This window comes from Dasypus novemcinctus, chromosome 9 (genome assembly GCF_030445035.2).
Source record: "Dasypus novemcinctus isolate mDasNov1 chromosome 9, mDasNov1.1.hap2, whole genome shotgun sequence".
Classification (NCBI taxonomy): domain Eukaryota; kingdom Metazoa; phylum Chordata; class Mammalia; order Cingulata; family Dasypodidae; genus Dasypus; species Dasypus novemcinctus.
In genome coordinates this window covers 65,260,712-65,286,749 of record NC_080681.1, presented here as the reverse complement: position 1 = coordinate 65,286,749, position 26,038 = coordinate 65,260,712, and the positions used below count along the sequence as shown (strand labels likewise).

General features: G+C 41.2%; 1 protein-coding gene across 1 annotated transcript in view; it reads left to right on the top strand.

Moving 5' to 3' along the window:
- Positions 1-26,038, top strand: part of CACHD1 (cache domain containing 1) — a 222,622-nt gene that overhangs the window by 149,261 nt on the left and 47,323 nt on the right. Inside the window, exons 5-10 of the mRNA XM_004483667.5 lie at positions 9,103-9,229; positions 11,825-11,969; positions 12,859-13,075; positions 16,741-16,890; positions 21,522-21,755; positions 25,177-25,326. Of these exons, the coding sequence (XP_004483724.1) occupies positions 9,103-9,229; positions 11,825-11,969; positions 12,859-13,075; positions 16,741-16,890; positions 21,522-21,755; positions 25,177-25,326 (1,023 nt within the window). The remainder of the gene's footprint in view (positions 1-9,102; positions 9,230-11,824; positions 11,970-12,858; positions 13,076-16,740; positions 16,891-21,521; positions 21,756-25,176; positions 25,327-26,038) is intronic.

Sequence of the window (26,038 nt, the reverse complement as noted above, 5' to 3'; positions counted from 1 at the left end):
ACAGATACACACCAAGCAAGAAATCAGGGGGCCATGAATTTAGATATTAAATAAATTAGATCTTTATTTTCACTAACATCTAATTTAATTATAAATGAAGGCAGTAATCCACAGTGTATTTGTCGCACCAGTAACTTTGTCACCAAAGAGATCAGAGCTATTTTCATTTCACATAATACTTGTTGAAGATGTCTTGAAATATCATTTATGCTCATCACTTTTTCCACATTGTGGAAGGTATTAAAACTGCCATTAAGTACTTCTTATTGCCTTAATAAGAAAGCACATGGATTGCTATAAACTTGAATTTAGTATTTTAAAAACTATTTTATTATAATGGATTCTCTTTGTAATCCTATACATTTTACTTTGAGACATTAAAAACATTCTAAAAAGGGGATCCATGGGTTTCTCCAGACTACCTAAGGGTTCATGGCACAAAGTAAGTTAAGAGCCCTAGCCTTAGAATTGATTGGAGGAAGATTTGTCCAGAATGTGTAACCAAATACAAAAGTTACCATTACACAAAGATCTTGGATATATTCAGAAGCAAAAATATTAGGAACAAACCCAAATTCCACTGGCTACCTGTTGCTTGCCAACTTGAGACGGGACCCTATCCAAATTATCTTAAGCTATTAGGTATTATTCCTGCTTTTAAGAACCTAGAGGGAAAGAGATTTTATCATTGCCTGGATAATTAGGTAAATGCTTGAAATGAAAACACTTCTTGTTGCTCTTGCTCATCAGAGAAGATCACACAGAGCCATCTCTGATGACTCCATGTTCTTTGAAAGCTGATATTAAATTTTCTCCATCGTTCTCATATGAACAATACTTCCCATTACTTTGGGCATTTTGATTCTATAGTCTTGGATCACCATTAAGAACTTCCTATTGCTGACTTACATCTTCCACCTCAGTAGAACCTGAGGATGCCTACCCTTTTGTCTGTTTTTTTTTTTTGGCGTAAACTAGGTTTTAAACATGTTGCAAGATTGTTTTTCCTCCCTAGCTGTAAACCTGTGTATTTCCTTCCTACCACTTTTCATTTTGGGTTTCTGAAGGACTTTGGGGAAACACCTTGTCCAAATCCATTACTTTTCAGATCAATAAATTGTGAATTGCCGTGGGGGACAGAGATGAAGAACCTTGGCCAAAGTTATTGTTCACTCAACAAATACTGATCGAGTGCTTACTAAAAGCCAGGTATGTTCTAGTCACTGAGAATAGGACAGTGAAAAGAATGGCTTGGCTCCTGCCCTTGTGGAGCTTATAGCTTCTATGGGTGTGAGAGATTCAACAAATAGCCACAGAAATAAACATACTCCTAAGAATATACCCCCAAAGAGTTGAAAATAGGGACTCAGAACAGTTACCTGTAAACCAGTGTTCATAGCAGTATTCTTTTTTTTTTTTTTAAGATTTATTTTATTTATTTCTCTCCCCTTCCTCCCCCCTCCCCCCGCTCCAGTTGTCTGTTCTCTGTGTCCATTTGCTGTGTTTGTTGCGCGTTCTTTCTTTTTCCACTTCTGTTGTTGTCAGCAGCACGGGAATCTGTGTTTCTTTTTGTTGCATTATCTTGTTGTGTCAGCTCTCCATGTGTGCGGCACTATTCCTGGGCAGGCTGCACTTTCTTTCGCACTGGGCGGCTCTCCTTACAGGGCGCAGTCCTTGTGCGTGGGGCTCCCCTACGTTGGGACACCCCTGCGTGGCAGGGCACTCCTTGCACACATCAGCACTGCGCATGGGCCAGCTGCACACGGGTCAAGGAGGCCCAGGGTTTGAACCACGGACCTCCCATGTGGTAGACGGATGCCCTAACCACTGGGCCAAGTCTGCTTCCCAGCAGTACTCTTTATAATAGCCAAAAGGTGGGAACGACCCAAATGTCTATCAATGGATGAAAGGATAAACAAAATCTAGTATGCCCAGTGGAATATTATTTGGCCATTAAAAAAAATGATGCCTTTGATGCTATAGAAAGAGTAATTTAAGATCAGAGAGCTTGCCGGTCTTGAACTGTGGCTTCTCACTCCCCATCCATTCTAATTCATCAGGTTCTTCCTTCTAGTTCATATATGCCAACATGAATTAAATAGAAAGTACAAAGTAGCTCTGAACTCATGTCCAAATGGCTTTCTTATGCCCACTGAAGTTGACAGTGATAAAAAGATACTTAAGGCTCACATCTTGAGCCTGTTGAACAGCCACAAAATAATTAAGAGGACTCCGCTATAGTTCCTCTGTTGTACATAAATGCCATCTCTTATTTAAAATGTTATTACTTGTTTGATGTCGCTCAGAATCATGAGTGCTGTAATTACTGTTGACTCTGCTTACAAGCTGCAGCTTGTGTCTGTGCCATCTTCCGGTTGAGCCAATCCTGTGGGTTGGTGGTGAAGCCTGTGACTTAGGACTTTCCAACTTTCCTGTGCCATGTGTAGCAGTTCAGCAGTTGTTTTTCTCACCAAATTAAATGCCCACTTTAGCCTTATGTCTTATTTCAGTTATGACTTTATTTCCTTTTGCCAAGTGTCTCCTTAATTGTATTTATTTGCATTCATATGTTTACAAGCCAGCATGACTAATTATTTGATTGAGAAGCACCATTGTGCTTATGTATTTATTCTACCTCTCTTAGATGGTGTGTTTTCTATTTGCTGATTCGTTTCACGTGTATTTATTGACACATAGAAGTTCTGGAAAGAGCAAGAGCTTTGGAGGCAGCCACATCCAGGTCAAATCATGTCTCTGCCATAGTGGCCTGGAGTAAGTTACTTCTGCATCTGTAAAATGGTGCTCTTAAGAACAAACCACATGTGAAACTCTCATATGATGCTCAATGTATTTTTGCTTTGTTATTATCACAGCAGATTTTTTAAAAAACAGCTTTATTGAGGTTTGCCATCTGATAATTAAAATGATCTACACAAATGTAGATATTTAACTGTATACCATTCATACATTTTGACTTACGTATATGCCCATTAAGCCATAATACCGGCAGTCTTTTTATCTATTCATTTATCATCTATTTCTGAGCTTGGTTGTAATGGTGTTGGGAGAAAGGAGTTTATAGTTTTTGTTTTTTTAAAATCCAAATTGGTCATTGCTTCTCTATTTAGTCACAATATTTAATTTATTTTTTAATTGGATTTGGCAATAGAGGAAGGGTACGTTTTAGACTATATCAAACAGAGGTATAGTGCAACAGCTGAGAAATGGTACTTCACTACAGATTTTCTCAACTTCTATGCTGCAGATCATAGTCTCACAGCTCTCAGAGGGGGTGCCTTGACGTGAAAGAAGCTGGGAATCTCTGCTTTAGGGATACAGAGATGAGTCTATTATAGATCCTGCCCTTCAGAAACTTAGGGCATAGGATGGAGGAGCTGAAACCTACCCATAACAACTATACTAAGCAAAAGATCTGGAGACCTAAGATGCTGGCGTATTTCAGAGGGTTCAGTTACTTCTGGCTTGGGGATAAGCTCCAGTGGGGAAAAATCATGTGTTGCCTCCTCCACGTGTGTCTGCCTGATGTAGGTGAGCAGAGTAATTTAGACAGATACACACCCTGCCCCTTAAGAGACTTGAAGCCTAATGCTGTGCGCCTGGGCCAGCAGGTTGGGTGTCTGCCCAGCTTTTTTTCCTGGATGGCTTCCAGCATTTTTGAGGAAAGCGTGAGTGTGCAGGACCCTGAGCTTGGACACCAGCCCAAGTTACCAGTGGCCAGAACACCTCACTGACTCATGTGGATGGGGGACGCCCCTCTGGTTGCCTGCTTGGATAATGAGGCTCTCATTTGCCTCCACATCTAGGTTAGAGAGGGGCCCTCTGGGGATACACACCACATTGATAGATTACTTCTGGGCCCTGGGGTCCTCATTACCATCATATCCGTCATCTTTCTGCTAGTACCAAATAATGGATGAGATTTAATCAGATTCCAAAGGAGTCCTCAGCAGGAGTGTTTGGGAAACTTTGCCTGATTCTGTGCTGTAGCCCTGGAATGACTATAAGGAATCAAAATGATCTTTTGTGGTGAAAGGTATTATGCACTATATGAATTCTGATTTATTTTTAAAGCATCCTTGCTCCCTTTGGCTCCCCTTTTAATAGTCTCACTATAGCCTGTTTATTGTTACAGATGTTGCTTTTAAGTGAGGTCATTGGGCTTTCCTTTCCTTCCGAAGGCAGTGTTTGCCTTTTTATTGCAATGCTGGCAGGGCTGCCTGGAGAACAGTGCTAACATGAGATCAAGGTGAAGGCTTCAGACCCCCAGGAGACTAGACAGAGAAAAAGTCTCTCCCATGTTTACACCCACAGCATGTCAGCCAGACGTCTCACCAGAATGTGGTGGCCTTAGTCCAGGTGATGACCTCATGAGGACGAGTTGCCTGGCAGAAATGACTGGAGACGGACTTGAGGTCACTGGCTGACTTGACGCCATGTCCATTTCTTGTCCACAGGGACACCTAGAGCACATCAAAAACCGTCTCTGAGCTTGTAACTTGGGAATAATAACTTGTACTCCAGGATTTTTGTGAGAATAAATTGTGCTACAGCAACTTAGGGTGTTAGGGGGAACAAGCGGGTAATTGCTAAAGGCATGAAGCAGTGAAAAAGCTTTAAGTCCTCCATGGCCTCCACTTTACATGGCTTTGATGCGCACTAATGTTGGAGAACCACTGACCAAATCTGCTCACTACTGATTTTTGTAAATAAACTTTTACTGGCACACAGCCACACTCATTTATGTGTTTCTGGCTGCATTTGTGCTACAACAGCAAAGTTGAGCAGTTGAGACCATGTGACCCTCAAAGCTGAAAATATTCACTCTCTGGCCCTTTACAGATAAAGCTTGCTGACCCCTGAGACAAACCAAAGGAGAGTTTTTATGCAGATGTCTGGGCATTTAAACGATTGAGGAATAGAGGATGAGTGGGAATTCTAAAGTGGTCCTGCATGCCTGTGTGGTTCACCCCATTCTGATTTCATGTAACCCCTGCAACCTGATACATGTTAATAGATTTATTTGTAGAGGTGAGAACTAAGTGACAGATCTGGGAGTGTTAGCACAAGGTTTGACCCATAGAAATGCCTGGTAAGTGTTTGCTGGAGTGCATTCTAGATTTTGCTTGATGGAGGCCTTGACGGGTATATGCTGCTCCACCCTGGGGCTATGATCCTGGAAATGGGCAGGCTGACAAAGACAGCACCATGTGGCACTTTTATGGCACAATCACTACGCAGTCCCAGCATGTTCTCCTTTGTAAGTTACTGTTAATGATCAGTGTAAGTTGGAAGTTTTTTGAACGATGAATTGAAAGTTTATTGACCTATTTCTCTATCCTTCTTACCTACCAAGAATAAAGAAGAAACTGCATTTTTAACATCCATCACATATTTTAGTTGCTGTCATGTTCGTTGATTTTTGGAAAAGAATAAAAATATTTGCCACAGCTATAAAAGATAGTTCTTAGAAAACATGTTAAGTGGCAGAAAGACCCCAGCAAAGTAAATTAAACTTAAAAATGGTGAGCTTTGCTCATACTCAGAAAGGGAATCAAAGATGTCTTCACTCTGTGTTCTGTCAACAGCAAATGACATGCACTTATATTTACTGTCTCTTGATGAGTTATAGAGAACTTGGCCTCTGGTTTCCCATCTTGCCAATTCAGAATTTCCTGGAGTGACCCCACTCCCCTGCCCTCATACATGGGTTGTATCTTGGGAGGTGATTGTTCTCAAGTTACATGCTCAAGTGGTGAAATTCCACCATAGCCTGTGTGAGGCACCTATCATAGTACCTGGTAGTTCGTAGCCCCTTATTCAGGACTTGTCCCTAACCCCTCTTGTGAACAACAGGGAGAACTTTGTTATCTCTGGATTTCCATAGCCCTTCTCTGAACTTCATCCAAGCTCTTAATCAGATAATGTGATTATTAAAAAGTCCAGTGTGTATTTCCGATTTCCCTCAATTAGTCTCTAAGTCTTTTGTAGGTAAGAATCTGATCTTTTTGATCTCTTTACTCACGTCCCACAGATCAGTTCTCTGTGCATAGTAGACTAAGAACAAATGAGGAAGAGTTGATCAAAGCCACATGGGCAATCAAGGTAACAGTTGATGCAAATACAATGAGCTTGAGACGACAGCCCTTTAGACCTGAAGCATGGCCTGCCTGTCTCAAATAGGAATTCCATTCAGCCAATATAATGAGCCACTGAGACAGGCCAGCCCCTGTACTAGATGCTAAGGAGACAGAATAGACCAGCGTCTTGTCCACATTGAGTTCATGGTCATCTAGGAAAAGAGAGAAAGGCACAAGATTCATTGTGGCACCACACCATCTGACTCCCAGTGTACCATCACTCTGGTCTGGAGATCACAGTCTAGATTATAGTGTGATCGCCTCTCAGCCTTTGGTTAAGAGCAAGTGTAGATTATAGTGTGGCTCCCAACCACACCTTGCAGAGCTTGCTGTTTCCCATTTCAGAATTTTAGTCTCTGATGCTAAGTGTGACACAAAAACATAATATTTTATATTTAGTACAAAAGGATTTGGTGGAGAGTACATTAGAGTCAGAAATGCTATGTCTGTGGTCTGACCTGACCATCTACTAGCCGTGGATAGTCATTTGCTCAAAAAACGTTTACTGGACTCTCACTGTGCCATGCATTGTTCTAGGTTCTAGAGGAGCAAGACCAAGTCCCTGTTCGCATGGACCTTAAATTCTAATGGGGTGGGAGAGACTGGTATTAAGCAAATAAGCTAGGTAATTTCAGATGGTAACTGATATGAGAGAAATGAAACATGGTACTCTTGTAAAGTACCATATAATTTCCTTGAGCTTCAGTTTCCTCCATTTCAAAATAGCAATGATGCCACATATCTGGTAAACTTTTGTAGAAGTGAAATAAAATCTCCTATCCAAGTACCAACCAGGCCTGACCCTGCTTAGCTTCTGAGATCAGACAAGACCAGGCACATTCTTGTGACTCTAGCAATGGAAGAAATTGTATCATTGATGGAGACAGTGGCCACAGGAGTTGCTGGGAGCAGGGAGAGAGAAGAAGAGGTGTGATATGGGGGCATTTTCGGGACTTGGAGTTGTCCTGAATGATAATGCAAGGACAGATGCAAGACATTATATATCCTGCCATGCCCACTGAATAGACTGGGGGAGTGTAGACTACAATGTAAACTATAATCCATGCGGTGTAGCAGTGCCCCAAAATGTATTCATCAAATGCAGTGAATGTGCCACACTGATGAAAGAGGTTGTTGATGTGGGAAGAGTGGGGTGGGGTGGGGAGTAGGGTATATGGTAACCTCTTGTTGTTGTTGTTTTTTTAAAGATTTATTTTATTCTCTCCCCTCCCCGCCCCCCAAATTGTCTGTTCTCTGTGTCCATTTGCTGCATGTTCTTCTTTGTCCGCTTCTGTTGTTGTCAGCGGCATGGGAATCCGTGTCTTTTTTTGTTGCGTCATCTTGCTGCGTCAGTTCTCCGTTTGTGTGGCACCATTCCTGGGCAGGCTGCACTTTCTTTCATGGTGGGCTGCTCTCTTTACAGGGCGCACTCCTTGCGCGTGGGGTTCCCCTACCCTGGGACACCCCTGCCTGGCAGAGCACTCCTTGCATGCATCAGCACTGCGCATGGGCCAGCTCCACATGGGTCAAGGAGGCCCGGGGTTTGAACCGCGGACCTCCCATGTGGTAGACGGACGCCCTATCCATTGGGCCAAGTCCACTTCCCACTCTTGTATTTTTTAATGTAACATTTTGTGTGATCTATGTATTTTTTTTAAAAAAGACAATAAAAAAATTTCATTTTCAAAAAAAGAAAACCAAAATCTAAAGTAAAAAAAAAAAGAAAGAAAGAAAATCTCCTGTGTGAAGTTCTTTATCAATAGTAAAAGACCATGATCATCATCAGAGTCACATCCCAGCTCCCACAGCCATCTGAACAGGTCTTTGATTGGCCATGTGGACATTTAGGGCTTTATACCTCATGCTTTCCTTCCTTATTGCCTCCCTCCATTGAATTGCTGTCTCCTCCATTTCCATCCATATAATAATTATATGGTATATCGCTTATTATAATATGACTTGGGTTTTTTAATTTTTTGGCTCTTCTTTGCATATCTTGCAGAATGTAAAGCAGTACCCTGAACGTAGTAAGTTGGTAATAAATAGTTGAGTTGATGCAGAACAGGTTTAAAGAGCATGAGACCTCAGAGAAGGGAGAGAAATCTGATTGCAGGTGTAAGAAAGACTTTGTGGAGGTTGAGCACAGGGTTGCACAAAATGAGATGGCTGGCACTTGAGCTAAGGGAATGGCAGATGCAGATAAATGGAAAGGATCAAGATGTCCAGAAAGGACAGCAGTTCAGCACAATGTAAAGAATACAGAAGCCAGGTATGCTCAGGTTTGAATGCCAGCTGACGGATCTGGGGCCTTAGACAAATCGCTTAAGCTCTCTAAGCATATTTACTCAACCCTAAGAGGGAACAATAATCCCACTTACCTCCTAGGATGGTTGTGAGAATTAAATGAGATAATATGTGGAAAGCCTTTATCTCAACCGCTGGCATGTGGAAATTGTTACAGAAGTTGCAGCCATTACTGAGTTATTGTGGTTCTGGGATTTCAAATCTATGAGGCTTCCCTCATTGTGAAGTAAGACAAATGAAGGCCAGGCCACAGGCCCCTGTGAACACTCTGCCTGTTAATGTCACTGTTTTCCACAGGTGGAGAATGTTCCCCAAGCCAGCAAGCGTACTCTGGCCCAAGAGGTATTAGCCAAGTGAGGGGATAGGTTCAGGCGAAGGCATCACTCAAGCTGAAAAAAATAATCCAGCACATGTGTGTCAAAGACAAGGTTAAGAATAATAGCTTCACCTGACTACTTTTCCTATCCATGGGTATTCATTTCTTAAGAAACAAAAAATGTTTAGTAGAAAAATTACAACCTTCTTTCTAATGGGATTCTTTCATACTGTAAGTCGTACATGCAAAACAGATGCCTGAGAAGCAGTACCTACGTGCACCTGTGGATTTGGTAGTGATATTTCATTTTGCCCACTGCTGTAGTTCTTGCAGACAACTTGAAATCCAACCCTGGAATTAAATGGCAGTATTTCAGTTCAGAAGAAGGAATTTTCACCGTCTTCCCAGCACACAAGTTCCGGTGTAAGGGCTCCTATGAGCATCGCAGCAGGTACGTTGATTGCTGAAGTTTTAATTGTTGCTTAATAGTGATCAGTAGGAAATACAGACTCCTCATTTGCACACACAGCTCTTTCTCTAAACTGTGTATTCAGAAACTTGTACTTACCTTGATTTCTCCATTTTTCTTTTGTGGATATTGAAATGCTAGGGTAGGACAAATGATCAAGTCTAACACTATTCTAGAACTATGTAAACAAGTCAAGTAAAACTAGATATTTACTAAAGAAATTAATTTTTTTGAAAGCTCTGGAAGACTTTACAGCATATCTCAGAGGAGAGTTTGGGATTCTCAGCTTCCCTTTCTATACTTATGTGCTTGGCCAGAGTTTTGAAATTTGCATGCACACCTCATCTAGCTTAGAAATTGTACAGTTGTCCAGAAAGCATTGGATTAAAGATCACTAACATCTTGCTTTTCTCACGGAAATGACTTGAGATTGTACCACTTCACTGGAAGAACCATATGGTGAGATAATTTGTCTGGCAAGTCTTGTCAATTTGCAGAATCCCTGAAGCAAAGTGAGTTTTCTTTTCAATCCTGATGGTTTTCTTTTTGCAGTAGTATAAATGTTTGATGCCAGAACATCTGAAGCCAGGCAAAAGTATCCACTTTTTATGTCTTTAGTTGGAGTCTAAACTAGCCATCACTGAAGTTTTCCTTCACCTTTACTTTAGATTGTGTCTAGGGTTTCCCCAAGGAAAATACCTCTGTGCTTTTCACAGAGAGGCTCTTTGATTGTTTGTATGGTCCCTTCAATTCCCTCCCCAGACATCCTAGTGGAGACCAGTCATGACCTTTGTGTTCTAGTCAGGCTTGTCTGTCATGAGAGCAAAAGGCTCCATGAGCCAACTACTTATTTGCTTCTAAGAAGATAGATTTAAATGCTGTGCTTCTTTCAAAGAAATACCTGCCAGGGAGAGTCCAAGAGGAAAAGCAGGACCTTGGCACAAATCAACACTCACCTATGCCAGGAAGGTTTTTATAGAAATCTCCACCCTAAATCTGCATTAAATCAACACTCCACCCTCTCCTCTCTTGGCTAAGTAATCTGCACTCATCTCCTAGTTTACCGCTGCATTCCCGTCTCTTTATTTGTCCTAACTGCTTTTCTCTGACTCCTTTGCAAGTTCTTTACATTCCTTTGAAGCTGTGGAGCAGTTTCCGGAGCATAGAAACATTGCAGAGGAACTGGCCGGTACTGTATGGATCACCTCTCGGTTCTTCTCACGTGTCCCACAAAAGCAGGTTTAATGCTTTATGACAATGCTGATGCGTATTCTGCTTTTCATATATGTGAGTTGAGTTAGAAAAAAGGAAAGTGCATTATTTGAAAGAAAATCCTGTCGCCTAGCTATGGTGACCTTAGAGACCTTAAAAAGTTAGATACTTGACCTAGTTGTCATGTAGGAATGGTCAGATTTCTTTCATTTCTTTTCCCTCTTTTATTTCTAAAGCCACCTCTCCTAGATTGCCATTTTTCTACTGACTCAATGGTATTGACTAGTGAAACAAAAAACCAAAACAAAACAAAAAAACCACTGGTACTTTAGTATTAATGCATGACTTTTGGCTTCAGAATAATCAATGTAAACTCAGCCAGATTTTGAAATTTTTTGGTACGTTGCCTACATTTCTTAATTTTGTACCCAGGCCCAGGCTTTTGTGACTCAACTAACATCTAACATTTCACAGAAAAATCTGGTGTTTAAGGGTGTCAATAAAGGAGAGAATTCTCTTGAGACTGATTTGCTTTCTTAAGCTCTCCCTAATTTGTTCCAGCTTTAAAACTGTGAATAGGACCTCATTAAACCTCTTCTCACAAACCCTGCACTGCACATTACAGAAGCCTGCTTTGATGGGAGGCATTTCTCCTTTTGGGCTCTCCTCCCACCCACCCCCGCCCCTTCCTTGATGTTGCCAAACAAAAACCTGGCAAGAAGAGTGGCCATCACAGGCTTGGACAAAATTTGATGGCACTGCTTTAAATTCTCAGATCAGGGCCCTTTTGGTAGCTAACCTGTGTGAATTAGGAATTTACGTCAGTACGGAAAGGAAAGGCCATTCCAGCGGGAGCCTTTGTCTGGAAAGAGTTGAACCAAACTTGCTAGGCAGAGCTGCCCACATGCTCACAAGGTCGTGCCTTGCTCCCCACGGCACCCTGCTCTGTAGATCTGCTAAGGAGGGCCCAACACTGGCCAGGGGACCGTTTTCTCTCTACTATGCTGTTTGTGCAGCCCAAGGAGCACACGTTCCTTTTCCTGTGGCGACCCGGTAGAGTGACATCGAGCAACATCGCTGGGTACAGTGGAGCCGCAAAGCCACCTTTCCAAGGGTTTCTCCGGTTGCTTTAATCTTCAGAGGACACAAATATCTGGTCCCTCTTCTGCAGACGTACTCTCTCACCTCGATGTGTCGTTTTCAATGCACCGGAATAGATGCTCCTTCCATGCTGATCTCTCCATCATCCCTGTGCTGTCCCTGGAAAAAATTGCGTGGCCACCCCTCATGAGTTTCACAGCAGGGTGGGGCTGAAGTCCTCGAGCTAAGCCAGGCCTAACCCCAGAGAACTTCTCTCCCCTCCAGGCCCATCTATGTCTCCACAGTCCGGCCTCAGTCGAAGCACATAGTAGTGATCCTGGACCACGGGGCTTCAGTCACAGACACCCAGCTCCAGATCGCCAAGGATGCCGCCCAGGTCATCCTCAGCGCCATCGATGAACACGATAAGGTGACCGCCATCCCCATGGCTCTGTGGTGGTGGCTCCTCCCTGAATGCCTTTTTTTTTTCAAAGCACTTCCTATTTTATGGTATTTTTTCTCTTTTTTTTCCCCTAAAGTCTTCTTTTAAACTGGGGAAAAAGGGTAGTTTAGTTTTTATTCTACTATTTAAGAAAGCAGTTGCCAACCCTGGGTCCAGAATCTCATAATCAACGCCGCCACCGCACTGAGTCTCATGCTTCCATGTGGCATCCTCTGAGGCCTCCTCTAATTAGCTGTGACTTTCACACTGGCAGTTGTGCGGCAAGGAGGGCCAGAGTTTGGATGTTGGTGGATGGCTGAGCTTTTTCTCAAGATTGATGGGAGGCAAGGGAGAAGGAAAGGATGCTTGAGGTTTAGTAATCTTCCAGAAACCTCATAGATGGGTGTGCTTACATCTAACAATAATCTATTGCCTGTGTCCATTTTCTGTTTCATCATTTTGACTTTCCAACTCCAAAGGTTTTGTCCACTAACCCAGTAGCTTAAAACATACACCCTACACTCCCGCCCTCACCCCAGGTATGAAAACCAAGGTGATTAGCCCTTGCTAAGATGATTCTCAGCATGAAATACTTGTTGTTGTTGTTGTTGTTTTTGTTGTTGTTGTTGTTGTTGAAGTGTCATCTCTGAGCACCACACTGCCAACTTCATCTTGGAACCAAAGTCAAAAGCTAGTGTGTTGTTATTATTTTCCTCTTACCAATCCTTACTAATCCTTTTCAAATTTGATAGATTTTATGCCTCAGGCATTTATTTGTAAACTCCCAAAATCTTTTCTGTGGGCCTTCTCATCCTCTTCTGCAACATTTAATAGCCTTTAAATGATAGAGTAACAAGGTTTTCTTTCTTTTCTCAAGATTTCTGTGTTAACAGTGGCAGACACTGTCAGGACTTGCTCACTGGACCAGTGCTATAAGACGTTCCTATCTCCAGCCACCAGTGAGACAAAAAGGAAAATGTCCACTTTCGTTAGCAACATCAAGTCTTCGGACAGTCCTACCCAGCACGCAGTGGGATTTCAAAAGGCATTTCAGCTGATTCGGAGCACAAACAATAACACAAAGTTCCAAGCCAGTAAGTGCATCATCTCAGAAGACTTATAACAGTTAAAGGTAGTGAAAGCAAAATTTTGTAAATTGGTGATACAAATATGTTAAGAGGGATTTTTGAAACATTTTTATGTATTACTGTAGTGATCATCTAATACTAGGATCTTGCTAGATTTTCTCTTTTTTCCCAATCAAAGGTGCTCTTCACTCCCAGAACCTCCTCCTCTTCCTGCCCCTTTATTAAGAGCATATCCCCATTTATTTGTCCAGGGAATATCAATATCCTTTTAAATGTTAATTGTCAGCCTAGCCTCCTCATTGACTGGGAGCTGATGTCTGCTCATGTGCCTTTGCACTCAAGAATTCTTTCCTTGATCCTTCCTTCTTCCAACCAGCTGTCATTTAGATGAGCATGGCACTTCAAATGTACAAAAGCACTCTAATTTAATTTTCATGTGCTAAAGAAAATCCAGAATTGGGATGCATGCTGAAAGAAAGGAAAGGATATTTGAAAGAGGAGACTCATGCTTTGAAACTACTGAAAGGAATCTATCACTTTCCCTTCCATATTTGAAAGTCTGTTTATAGTTTGTTTTTTGAGAATATTAACGTAGCCTATTGATAAATTTAATGAATTCATTTTCAAGCTCTTTAATGTCTCTGCATTAAAACGGGGACAGCATTAGTAAAACTCAAAGCCCAGTGTCTAGCCCATGGTGGACCCTCAAGAAAATAAAGTTGCTGTAATTACACCAACTAATTATTAGTTGTATTTGTTGGTTGTATTAGTTTTCTGTTGCTACATAATGAATTATCATAAACCCAGTGGTTTAAGAAAGCATCCATTTGTCATCTCATAGTTACCATGAGTCATGAATCCAGTTGTAACCAACAGGGTTCCCTGTTGAGGCTCTCCCAAGGCTGCAGTTTAGGTGTCAGCTGGGGCTGTGGTCTTCATCTGAGGCTCAGCATCTTCGCATGAGCTCACAAGGTAGCAGAATTCACTTATTTCCATGCAACTCTAGAACTCATGTAAGCTTCCTTCTTCAAGCAATGCCACAGTCAGCTCACAATAGGTTGGCTCGAAGGGAAGACAATGCAGAACTTTAAGAAATAAAAGGATAGAGAGGAGATAAAGCTGGGACCAGGAGACTCACAGCTTCTGGAACTGTGAGCCTTGACCCTAGGTTCTACCTCGTATTAATTGGAAACTACCAAGCAGCTGTTTGCTATTAAACCTGCAACATCATTTACAATAATAGAGAACAAGTGCAACATTTAACAACTGCAACATTTACAATAGAACAGGTGTAACATTTACAATAAGGAACAGACAGGTAAGTCAGTTGCCCGCAACAAAGCAGCAGGAAAGCATCTCTTCTGCTTCCAGTCTCTGACTTCAGGGAAGATTCAAGCCCTCTTTTCAAGGGCTGGCCTGATTATATCAAATAAGATCATCTCCCTTTAGCTAAGTCAAAATCAGCTCTCAGTAATGGCATATTTTATTCAGAATCTAGACTAAATGAGAAAACTCAGTTTGAGAATTATCACGCATTGGGGGTCACACTATAGATAGGTCTCATGGTATATCTGGAGTCCCTCCAGTGGGGAGCCAAGCAGTATTTTTTTTTTCTAGTTTGAAGCCTAAATTGAAATGTTTAGGGTCCTGCAGAAATTTACAGTTTATTTACAACAATGAAAAAATATTGACATCTAATTTAAGACAAGAATATTCCTAAGCTTGTGGATTTTTATTTTTGCTTTGGCATTCCTTTCCAGAGCTCTGAAAACTAAACATTGCAATTTAAATTTGCACTTAGTGTTTATTTAGAGAATTATTCAAGCATCAAAATTGGCTTTAAACCTTGCTTGGATTTTTAAATCTTAGTAGTAACCAAGACCTGGAAATTTTGAATGCATTTACATCTTTGAGTCAAATTTTATTAAATTCAGTTCAACTATCTACAAAATTGATACAGCATAAATTAACTATATAATTCTGAATAATAAAGATTCTTTCAAGGTCTAAATTGGAAACTTAAATACAAAGAAATTTAAGCTTTCTATCTTCATTGTTAGAGTAATTTTTAGAAGGGTAACTGTGTTAGTCATCTCTTCCTGCATAACACATCACCCCATGGTTAGTAGCTTAAGTCAACAAACTTATTATTTCACAGTTTCTGTAGATCAGGAGTCTGGGCACAGCATAGCTGGGCACCTCTGGCTCAAGATCTCTCATGAGATTTCAAACTGTTAGCCAGGGCTGGTGTCATCTCACAGTTTAGAGGGAGATCCACTTCTAAGGTCACTTGCATGATTGCTGGTCGGATTCAGTTCCGAGGGCCTCCTTTCTTTGTCTCTCCATATACCATAGCTGACCTCCCGTGGAGTGAGAGAGCTCCCAAGGCAGAAGCCACAGTCCTTTAGTAACCTATTATTGGTCTTGACATCCCATCATCTCTGCTGCGTTCTCTTCACTAGAAGCAAGTTACCAGGTCCAGTGCACACCCAGTAGGAGAGGCCGCTACAACAGGATGTGACTACCGGAAGACGGGATTATTGGGAGGTTAACTTGGAGGTTTCCTATTGCAGTAACTCTAAAGCAACCATCCATTAAATGACAATAATAGGAAACTAAAGAAATATGACATAACTTATCCAAAAAATATTTTTCTCAATAAAAAGATAGACTCTATGTAGTATGTCCTAAAAATATATAGGAAGAGATGCAAATTATGTCAGATGAGAAAGATAATGGAAAATTTCAGCTTTCCTACCTTCTCTCCCTCCATGAAAGCCATCATTCGGTCTCTGCTTAAGTATCTCTAGTGGTCGGAAAGTCACCACTCTTATTTTTGAGTAGATCCACTTGGCAGAAAGTTCTTCATACTTCTTCAAAAATTACTCCTCAATTTCTCTGTCCATCAGCCTTATTTGGAGAAGAGTTTTAATCTTTAGTTCCAGACTTGTTTTGTGTTTGTTGAGGTGTGTTTCTTTTCTCTTCTACCCTCTTTTTGCCAATTACCCTTTTATTTATGCCAAATATAAGTACTATCATTATCCCGCTTTTATAGACAAGGAAATTTAGGCATGGAGAGGTTAAGATATTTGCCTAAATTACCCAGACACAGCTTGTAAAGAACACAGGTAGTCTGACTCCAGTGTCCATATTCTTACTGCGATACAACTCTGGTGAATTTTTAAAAATAAAAATGTAGCTAGAGATTTTTAGTGTAGGGACAAATAACCTTACATGTCTCAAGAACCCCTGGGAGAAACATTTAAAGCCTAGTCCTCCAGAAATGGATGTTGGTAGTGGTGATGCTGACTCACTGAGGAAAGGTTAAATCTTCCCATTTCAGAAAGCGAGAAATATTTCCATTTGGGATTGTTAAACTCTCCTAGCACTGGGTGCCTAAAGAAATCTCCTTCTTTTATCTGGTAACTTTGCTGGGAACATCTCTTTACCTGATACTGGAGAAAATGGGCCTTGTTGTCTACAAAGGGCAGATGGAGGGGAAGCAGAGGCAGGGAGATGAGAGCCACTGTGTCAATAAGTAGAAGTAGAAACAGTGGGCCACGCAGGTCCTTGAGAAGGGAAAGTCCAGGGGAGATGAAAAGGAAAGTGAACTGCCTGCTGCCTTTAGCCAGAATCCCAAAGTATCATTCAATTTGTATGTTTTTGTTTAGATACAGACATGGTCATAATTTACCTGTCAGCTGGCATTACATCAAAGGACTCTTCTGAAGAAGATAAAAAGGCTACTCTCCGTATCATCAATGAAGAAAATAGCTTTCTAAACAACTCCGTAATGATTCTCACCTATGCCCTCATGAATGGTAGGTAGTGGTTTGAGACTTTTCTTGCAGATGAAAGTTTTCTCTGAGTGTATACAGCTTTAAAATAAAGAGCCGTAACAGTGTGCTTTGATGAAGTGTACAGGAAGAGGCAGCCAAGCAGCTTCCTTCCCCACGTAGCTTGCTCTAGCTAATTGCTGATATTCAGGACGTGCATCAGGATGTTCCTTTCTCTTTATCCCTCTCCAACCACTGCTCCTTTCCAAACCTTCTCCAGGTATGTGGTCTCACAGAGGATTTCTTAAGGCTCAGTCTTTATCAGTTCTCCTTTACATTCTAGGATTATCTAGGGATTTGATGCTGGATGAGGTTATTAACTTATCTCATAGGTTTAAGCTGCAGGAAGTCAAATCATTCTTCTGTATAACCAAGACTGCAAATATTACATGTCCCTGTAGAATTACCACCTGCCACCTGCTTCTGCCACTTTCTCTGCCTCAGTTTCCTCAGCTGAAAATGGAGATAAGAATTATTTAATCTACAGGGTTGTGAGGATTGGATTGAATGTACAGTAAATGCCAGGGCGATGCCTCACACTTCCTAGATGCTCATTAAATGGTGGCAGTTAAATGGGATCAGTAATGTGACAAATTTGAGGAAGTACTGGTTTTCTTTCCTTCTTCTAGCCTCCTTGCACTCCAATATGAGTACAGCCCGGTCTTCTGACCTCTTTACTGTGTTGTGTCTCCCATTGCACTGCTTTTCTTTCACAGAATCTTCTTTGGACCCCTTGCCCTTAGTATTCAAAGTGGCTACATTTTCTTGTTTTTAAGAGGGCATGTCTTGATCCAATAGCCCTTGACACCTAGAGACTTCTATTTCTCTTCTCCACTTCCAAATTTCCATGGAGAACTGTGTGGTATTAGGGCCAGAAGTTCTCCTATTTTAATGTGCTAGGAACCACATGGGGAATTTTTAAAAATGCATATTCCCAGGTACTACCATCAAATTCTTATTTAGACCCTTTTAGGTGTGGTCCAAGGCTATGTGTTTCGGCGAGGATGCTGATTTTCCAGATAGTTTGTGGACACATGGAAGGAAGAATTCAGTCTCTGATGTCCAGTGATCTAGTCCCCACTCCCTAGCTGTGTGGCTTATAGCAAATTGTTATTATCTGTAGGCCTCAGTTTTATCTATAAAATGAGAATCATTAAATCTACTTCATAGAGGTGTGGTGACAGTAAATAAACCAAATAGGAGTGTTTAAAGTTCTTAACGCAGTACCTGATAAATAATAGATCCTGAAGGCCAGCTGAATGAGGGAGCAGATGATTGTGAGATTTCCTGCCAGGTAGGACACCTCAGAGATGGAGGCACTTCTTCACCGCTCCGGGGTAGGGCCAGCTCTCCTGGTCAGTACCCATGTCTCCAGGGTCTTGTGCTTACTTCTTGTAAGCTTGTCTCCCATTAGACCATAGCGATGTGTTCATGTGTTATTCTCCCTTCCTTCTCCCTCTGCTTTCTGCAAGAATGTGAGGTTCTTAGGCATGAACCATGCTTTATTTTTTCTTTGAATTCTGAACACAGAGTTGAGCTCAGCCGAGGTAGCTGAGGATGGCCTGCTTGGGCTGAGGCCACCTATTACTGAGTGTCATCTCTGATTGCCTGTGGCACTTGTCTCCTATAGTTGAGCTTCTTTTATTCATGGGAAGGAGGAAGGGAGGAATAAAAGGAAGGAGAGAAGTAAGGGAGGAAAATGAATTTATTAAGCACCTACATGCTGCTCTTAATGGACTGATGATTTAAAGCTGTGTTAAACCAAGTGTCTGTCTTCAAGAACCTTATAATCCAGTGAGGAAGAAAGACTGACAAGGCAGATGAATTAAGTCCTATAGTAGAGGAGCCAAGAGAAAGTGGTCGCTGCTTCTCTTCCATTTCATTGGAAGGTCTGCACAGGTATATCCTGAGTAAAGAAGCTTCTTGCTTATTGTCTTTCATCCTTTCACTGTCCTAAGTCCTCCCTCAGAGTCTCTTATGCACTTGTTGGGCCTCTGGTTACTTCCTTTAACCATCCTTCTCTCTTCCCTTTCTCTTTGATCTTGCCGAATACACATTCTCACTGCTCATTTTTCTCTCTCTCCAAATACCATCTCTGAGCACTGTTCACTGGGAAAGACCCCCTCCCCTTACTCTCAGTCAAGAGTCAAACAAGGAAGCAGAACCACTCTGAGAATTTTAGGATAAAGACTCTAGAAGGTAAGAATATCTCGCTGTGGGAGTAAGGACTACGCAGAGGCATGGAAGTCCATGGATGGTTGGTAGCTCTCCATGCTTACTCCCCCCGTGTGTTCTCAGTGCAGGGTCTGCCGTGGGCCTGGGGTTGCTGATGGTGAGCAAGCCAGCAGTTGGGAAGAGTGGGGTAAAGCAGAACCCTCTGAAATGTCTCCATGTTTTCTTTCTTTCTTTTTTTTTTAATTTTTTTAATTTTTATTTTTTTTTAATTCCCCTCCCCTCCCCCGGTTGTCTGTTTTTTTTTTTTTTCTGTGTCTTAGTTTCCTGCGTCTTGTCTCTTTGTCCGCTTCTGTTGTCGTCAGCGGCACGGGAAGTGTGGGCGGCGCCATTCCTCGGCAGGCTGCTCCCTCCTTTCGGCACTGGGCGGCTCTCCTTATGGGTGCACTCCTTGTGCGTGGGGCTCCCCTACGCGGGGGACACCCCTGCGTGGCACGGCACTCCTTGCGCACATCGGCACTGCGCATGGGCCTGCTCCACACAGGTCAAGGAGGCCCAGGGCTTGAACCACGGACCTCCCATGTGGTAGACGGAGGCCCTAACCACTGGGCCAAAGTCCACTTCCCTCCATGTTTTCTTTCAACACCTCTTATTAATCACAACCTAAGGGCCTAGAGGCTGCTGCTTCTCTTTGCCTTTCAAAGCACACACTTATGGGGAAGGAGATTCTTGGAATTGTAGCTCCCAGCATGACCATAGTTACAATAGAACAATCTAGCACTTTACCAGCCTGTCACCCTACTGCTTGCCAACCCTGCATAACATTTCACAATAAAGTATCACTAAATATCCAACTTTGCTCACCTTCTCTCCCACAGTATTCCTCTTTGCCTAGTAGATGTTCTTCTTTGTCACCTTTCTATTTCAAAATAGAAAATAATTTGATCCAGGTAATTTTTCTTTTCCTATAGTATTATGTGAGTAGAGTAAAACCCACATTATTTCAATGCAATGTTTTAAAGAAGGAAGTATGTCCATTAGATTTTGCCACAACTTTAGAAATGGGCTTCTTTTTTTTTTTTTTTTTGAAAGATTTATTTATTTATTTATCTCCCTTCCCCCCCCACCCTGGTTGTCTGTTCTCTGTGTCTATTTGCTGCATCTTGTTTCTTTGCTTCTGTTGTTGTCAGCAGCACGGGAATCTGTGTCTCTTTTTGTTGCGTCATCTTGTTGTGTCAGCTCTCCGTGTGTGCAGTGCCATTCCTGGGCAGGCTGCACTTTCTTTCGCGCTGGGCAGCTCTCCTTATGGGGCGCATCCTTGCACGTTGGGCTCCCCTACGCTGGGGACACCCCTGCGTGGCAGGGTACTCCTTGCGCGCTTCAGCACTGCACATGGGCCAGCTCCACACGGGTCAAGGAGGCCCGGGCTTTGAACCGTGTACCTCCCATGTGGTAGACAGACGCCCTAACCACTGGGCCAAGTCCGTTTCCCAGAAATGGACTTCTAAAAGTAGAAGTCTCTGGAAATGATAAAGGCACATATAGTAGATGAACTATGGATGCTTCATATTCTTTCTAATAGACTGAACATTTCATGTTTGCTATTGGATCATCAAGAACGTGAGGCAAAATCTTTAAAAATCATTGGTAGAATTTCACTAGTGACTCAAATCATTTGAATTTGTGTATAACTGTGCTCATGTGTGATCAATTACTAATCCTTTTGACTGAGTTCCAACAATAGAACTAAAAAAAGTTTATTAAATTTATTTTTATGCTATAGATTACAGATGTTGTAGAACAATGTCCCAGTATGTCTCAATGTTTTACAAAGTTTTTAAGACCCTCTAATATAAAAAATATACATTAAGTAAATCAAATCCCATATTATCCTATCAATATCAAGCAGAAAAGCATTTGTAATTAAAATGAGTTTAAAGAAACAGTGTTTGGGGGCATCACTAAATACAATCCATAATCCTTTTCATTTAGTTGCATGAAACTTTGGAAAATTTTACAGGCAGAGGTAAGGAATGAAATGGTAGACCTCTCCCCTTTAAAACTCTTAAGGCTTCATCTACTTATTTAAATTAAATGCAGACTTGCTAATCATTACTTGTGCTTTTGAAGATTAAATGAAGAAAGATAATTTAAAATTTATAATTAAACTTTTAGGAGAGAACACCTCCTGACCAACAAGACTCCTTTATTTCTTCATGTGTTTTTCATCATTGCCTATTAAAGAATCCCTTTCCCTCTTGGTGGAAAAAGGATCATGCCTTCTCTTTGCTCTCCAACAGGAACCAGTAACTGTATATCTTGCATGCTCCTTTAACCACTACGAGACCTCTTTCGTGCTCTTATTTGATGCAAATAGATGTATTGTATGATATGGATGTCAGCCATTTTGTTTTACATTGTCTTCCCTTGGGTTTCCATTTCAGATGGAGTGACTGGTTTGAAAGAGCTGGCCTTTCTGAGAGACCTGGCTGAACAGAACTCTGGGAAGTATGGTGTGCTGGACCGGACAGCCTTGCCTGTGATTAAGGGCAGCATGATGGTGCTGAACCAGCTGAGTAACCTGGAGACCACAGTTGGAAGGTTCTATACAAATCTTCCCAACCGAATGATAGACGAAGCTGTTTTTAGCCTTCCCTTCTCTGATGAGATGGGAGATGGTGAGTTTGGGGAAAACTTTCCACTAAAGGAGGAAGAAAAGATGTAGACAAATAGAAATGGGCATGTGTCCACAGAGACAATAATTGTTAGATGGTTTTCAATTCTTGAATTCAGACATTGGAGGATCTAGGCTGGACAAGGCAGTAGGTGTCCCCTTTCTCTGGATCAGAGCATTGCATAGTCTCCTGCCACTGTTCTGTAGCTCCAATTACTAGAGGACAAATCCTCAGACCTATTTCTTCTTCATTACCCCAACCTCAGTAGATACACTGGGTGTATCTTTTGGGAAGGCTTCGAAGGGAATTCCCCAATATCCAAAAGTTAGTTGGGACAAAAGAGTAGCGTTGTATAGCAGGTAGTGAATAAAGTCCAGAAGTAACTTAAGAGTCAGCCTCAAAGGCATAATATAGTCAAACAAACAGGCTTAGTATCAGATAAGGTTTCAATTCCCTCTCTTCCCCTTAAATTGTTGACCTAGGTAAATTATTTAATTTCATTAATTCTCCATTTGGTCATCTTCAAAATGGAGTTAATAAATCTTTTTTCAGATTTTTAGAAGGATTGATTAGATAATATACGTAAGGCTTATCAGAGCCTAGCGTACTCCCAATAGTATTAATTGCCCATATTATTATTTTACTCATTATTATTCTCATTATTACTCATAATATAATCTTGGGTGAAGTACTTAACCTTCACAAAATTGAATTTCCATGCCTGTAAAATTTCCCTCAAGGTAACTGTGAAGATTGAATGAAATAATTTATGTAAAGCATCAAGAATGATGCTTGGTCAACAGTATGTGCTTGATAAAAGTAGAGCTTTTTTGCACCCTAATCCATATTCTTGTTTATCCCTTTCTGATGCCTTAACTAAATTAACATCTTCAAGAGATCCTATTTGCAATGGAATCACACCCACAGGAATGCTGATCAAGAGCATGTCTAAATTGGGGTACATAATTCAATCCACCACACATAGCCTTTCTATAAGGAAGAAATATTGCAGCTACTGTCATGCCTCAAATTTTGTATCCTTCCTAATTCTGTCAGAGCCAACAGATTTGTATAGAATAGAAGCTACCCACCATTAGATAAGGCTATTTCCCTTCATAGAGAGAATGTTAAGTCTTGAATGCAAGTAGCACTTTTTACACTTAAGAAACATTATTGAGTGCCGGCCAAGCATTGTGGCAGACATTGACAGGGAAGGGACACATTCCACCTTCAAAATGCGTCTAAGACTGATAAGAGAAAGACAGATCAACAAATCATTTTACGACTGGAACAAAAACAGTTGTAGAAATCAAGTCCTGTGCAAAAATGGGTGATTATGCACCCAATTTCTGTTACAAATAGTGGTATCAAGTAGGGTGTGAGCTTACCTCATAGTCTGCTCTACAACTCAGAGAGCCCCCCTGAATGCTTTAATCCAAATTGTGTGCAAACTTTGGTCCCATGTTGACTGATACTGTCTAAATATTAGTTTCTGGACTTTTTAATACATATCTGATCTCAGAGGACTATGCAATGGGTTTCACAGATTGGTTTACAAGTCTAGGTCACTTCCCTACCCCACCCCCACTAGATTACTAGATTATCTTTTTTTTCCCTCTTTGTCTTTTCAGTTCCTAGACTGTTGGATGGCACATCCTCTCACTCTATGACATGGAAACAGAGTCTAGGGAAATCCATAGTTACCTGGCTTTAATGCAGAACCTCCAGAGATTAAAATATCAGTTCAGGCATATTTCTTTTATAAAGGAAACTTAAGTGCTTTAGATTAAGATAGGGAGGGCATTTGGGGATTTTTGTTAGTGTCTCAAAAGCTTAGCATAGTTTATTTGCCATAACAGGATGACTTTCCCAGTTGATAATTTAAAAGTAAGATTGTATTTTTTTTTTAGGCTTTGTTCTCAATATATCCAGGGGAGAATAGAACTTACATCTCAGTGGCATTACTGCTCTATGAAAATGGCTTTCATCGTAGACTAAAGCATCCTAAATGCAAAGTGCTTAAAGAATGCTTTTGAAATTACAATAAGTAGATGTCCGTTGCATTACTTTTCACAAGGTTTTCTGCATTGTGTCCTCTTCTGCCTACCTGGTGATGCATTTAGTTGCCCTTTGCAATCACAGCAACTTATAATACTTCAAGTAGACATTGTACACAGTTCTCTGTGTGTAACATTCTCTGTGGAAGTCTTCAGGAGTGTCCAAATCCCTTTCCTGGAAGAATGGCTTTCTGATATGCTGCTAAGCCATGCACATTGCTATCCAGTACTGGAAAATATGCAACCAAATAGAAAATATCCATCTTTTTGTTTAGAATTCTGTTTACAGCCCTAGGATTATAGAATGTTAGGGATCATACAGATCATTTTGTCTCAGCTCCCAATCTGATACACGAAGAAATTCATTCACAGAAGTGAAATAACTTGCCAACCAAGTGACACATTCAGAAGTAGAACCCCAGGTGTCCTGGTGCTCAGAGCCGTGCATCAACTCACTCTGTCATACTCTCTCCTTGGCATATTTTCCTCCCCTTTGCTCTTCCCTTTCCCTGGTTATCATGTTGTTTGGGGAACAGCCCGGAGCTTAGAATGTTTTTTAGATTGTTAAAGGTTGTTAAAAAAAACAACTGAAGAATATGCAACAGAGACTGCACGTGACCCACAAAGGTGTAGGTATTTACTATCTGGCCCTTTACATAATAATTTGCTTGCTTCTGGACAAGGTGGATTAAAAATATGTCTTTGGAAACTTAGTGTTTCCATCATATGTGTGCTCAGAAAATAAGATTCCGTACTTTTCTAAGTTTTTTCTTCTTATCTTCCTGTTTTTTTTAAGGCTACATTAATGAATTGTAATAATGGTGTCTATAGGCATTCCTTTATCCACAATCTCTTTTCAAGAAACAATCTCTAGAAATCAATAGAGCAGTTACTACTATGTCCTTTAAATGTAGAAACCGAGGCTCAAAGAAGTTAAATCCAAGGTCATAGGTACGTAAGGGGCACAGCTGGTCTAGAACCCAGATTTTTAGATTCTTTGTCCAGCGGTCTTTCAAGTTCAGCAGAATCACCCCACTTCCAGAAATAGAATGGTATATTTAATGCTGCTAAATTTTGCCCTGATCTAAAATGTCATGTCCATTTAGGTGAAAATATAGTGGAAAGTATATATGAATTACCTCCAATTACATTAACCAGGATATCTGAACTTCCAAAGAACTCCATTTCCCTCATAGGGCACTCTTAACTTGCTTACTGACTGTTGGTTACTAGACCACACAGGAAACTTTTCCAAGCAAAATTGAGATGGCTGATATTACCCTTCAAGATTCAGTAGAGCACAGCCTCAAGACTTTAGCCAATGATTTCTCTGCTATTCCCTGTTGTTTTTTGTTTTTAACCCATAGGTTTGATAATGACAGTGAGTAAACCCTGTTATTTTGGAAACCTACTTCTGGGAATTGTAGGTGTGGATGTGAACCTGGCTTACATCCTTGAAGATGTGACGTATTACCAAGACTCTCTGGCTTCCTATACTTTTCTCATAGATGACAAAGGTAATCTTTTAACAATCCATCATAGAGATGAATAATTTCTTTAGCAAGCTGAAGAAAATATCTGTTGATATTCTGATACTAACAGAGTTTGAGAATGATAGTATTTAAAGAAAAACAGTTGACTAGGACTGCTCATTTGTAGTAGAACACCAACATGACGGCAGAGCAAATCTAAAAAGTATGCGTTTGTTTCTGTCCTGTGTTGAGGGATAGATACCAGTTATTTGTCATTTCAACAAATCAGACTCTTAAAATTTGAAGGATGTGTAGACTGTGATCCTTTGTGACATTTTTTGTCTATGTTGTTATCTTTATATTTATTGGTATAAAGGTTTATGTGATAAAGTATAACATTTTAAATTGAAAACCAAACCAAAAGAATAGTATCATAAAATATCCTTGGGAAACGGACTTTGGCCCAGTGGTTAGGGCGTCCGTCTACCACATGGGAGGCCCGCGGTTCAAGCCCCGGGCCTCCTTGACCCGTGTGGAGCTGGCCCATGCGCAGTGCTGATGCGCGCAAGGAGTGCCCTGCCACACAGGGGTGTCCCCCGCGTAGGGGAGCCCCACGCGCAAGGAGTGCACCCATAAGGAGAGCCGCCCAGCGCGAAGGAGGGAGCAGCCTGCCCAGGAATGGCGCCACCCACACTTCCCTTGCCGCTGACTACAACAGAAGCGGACAAAGAAACAAGACGCAGCAAAAAGACACAGA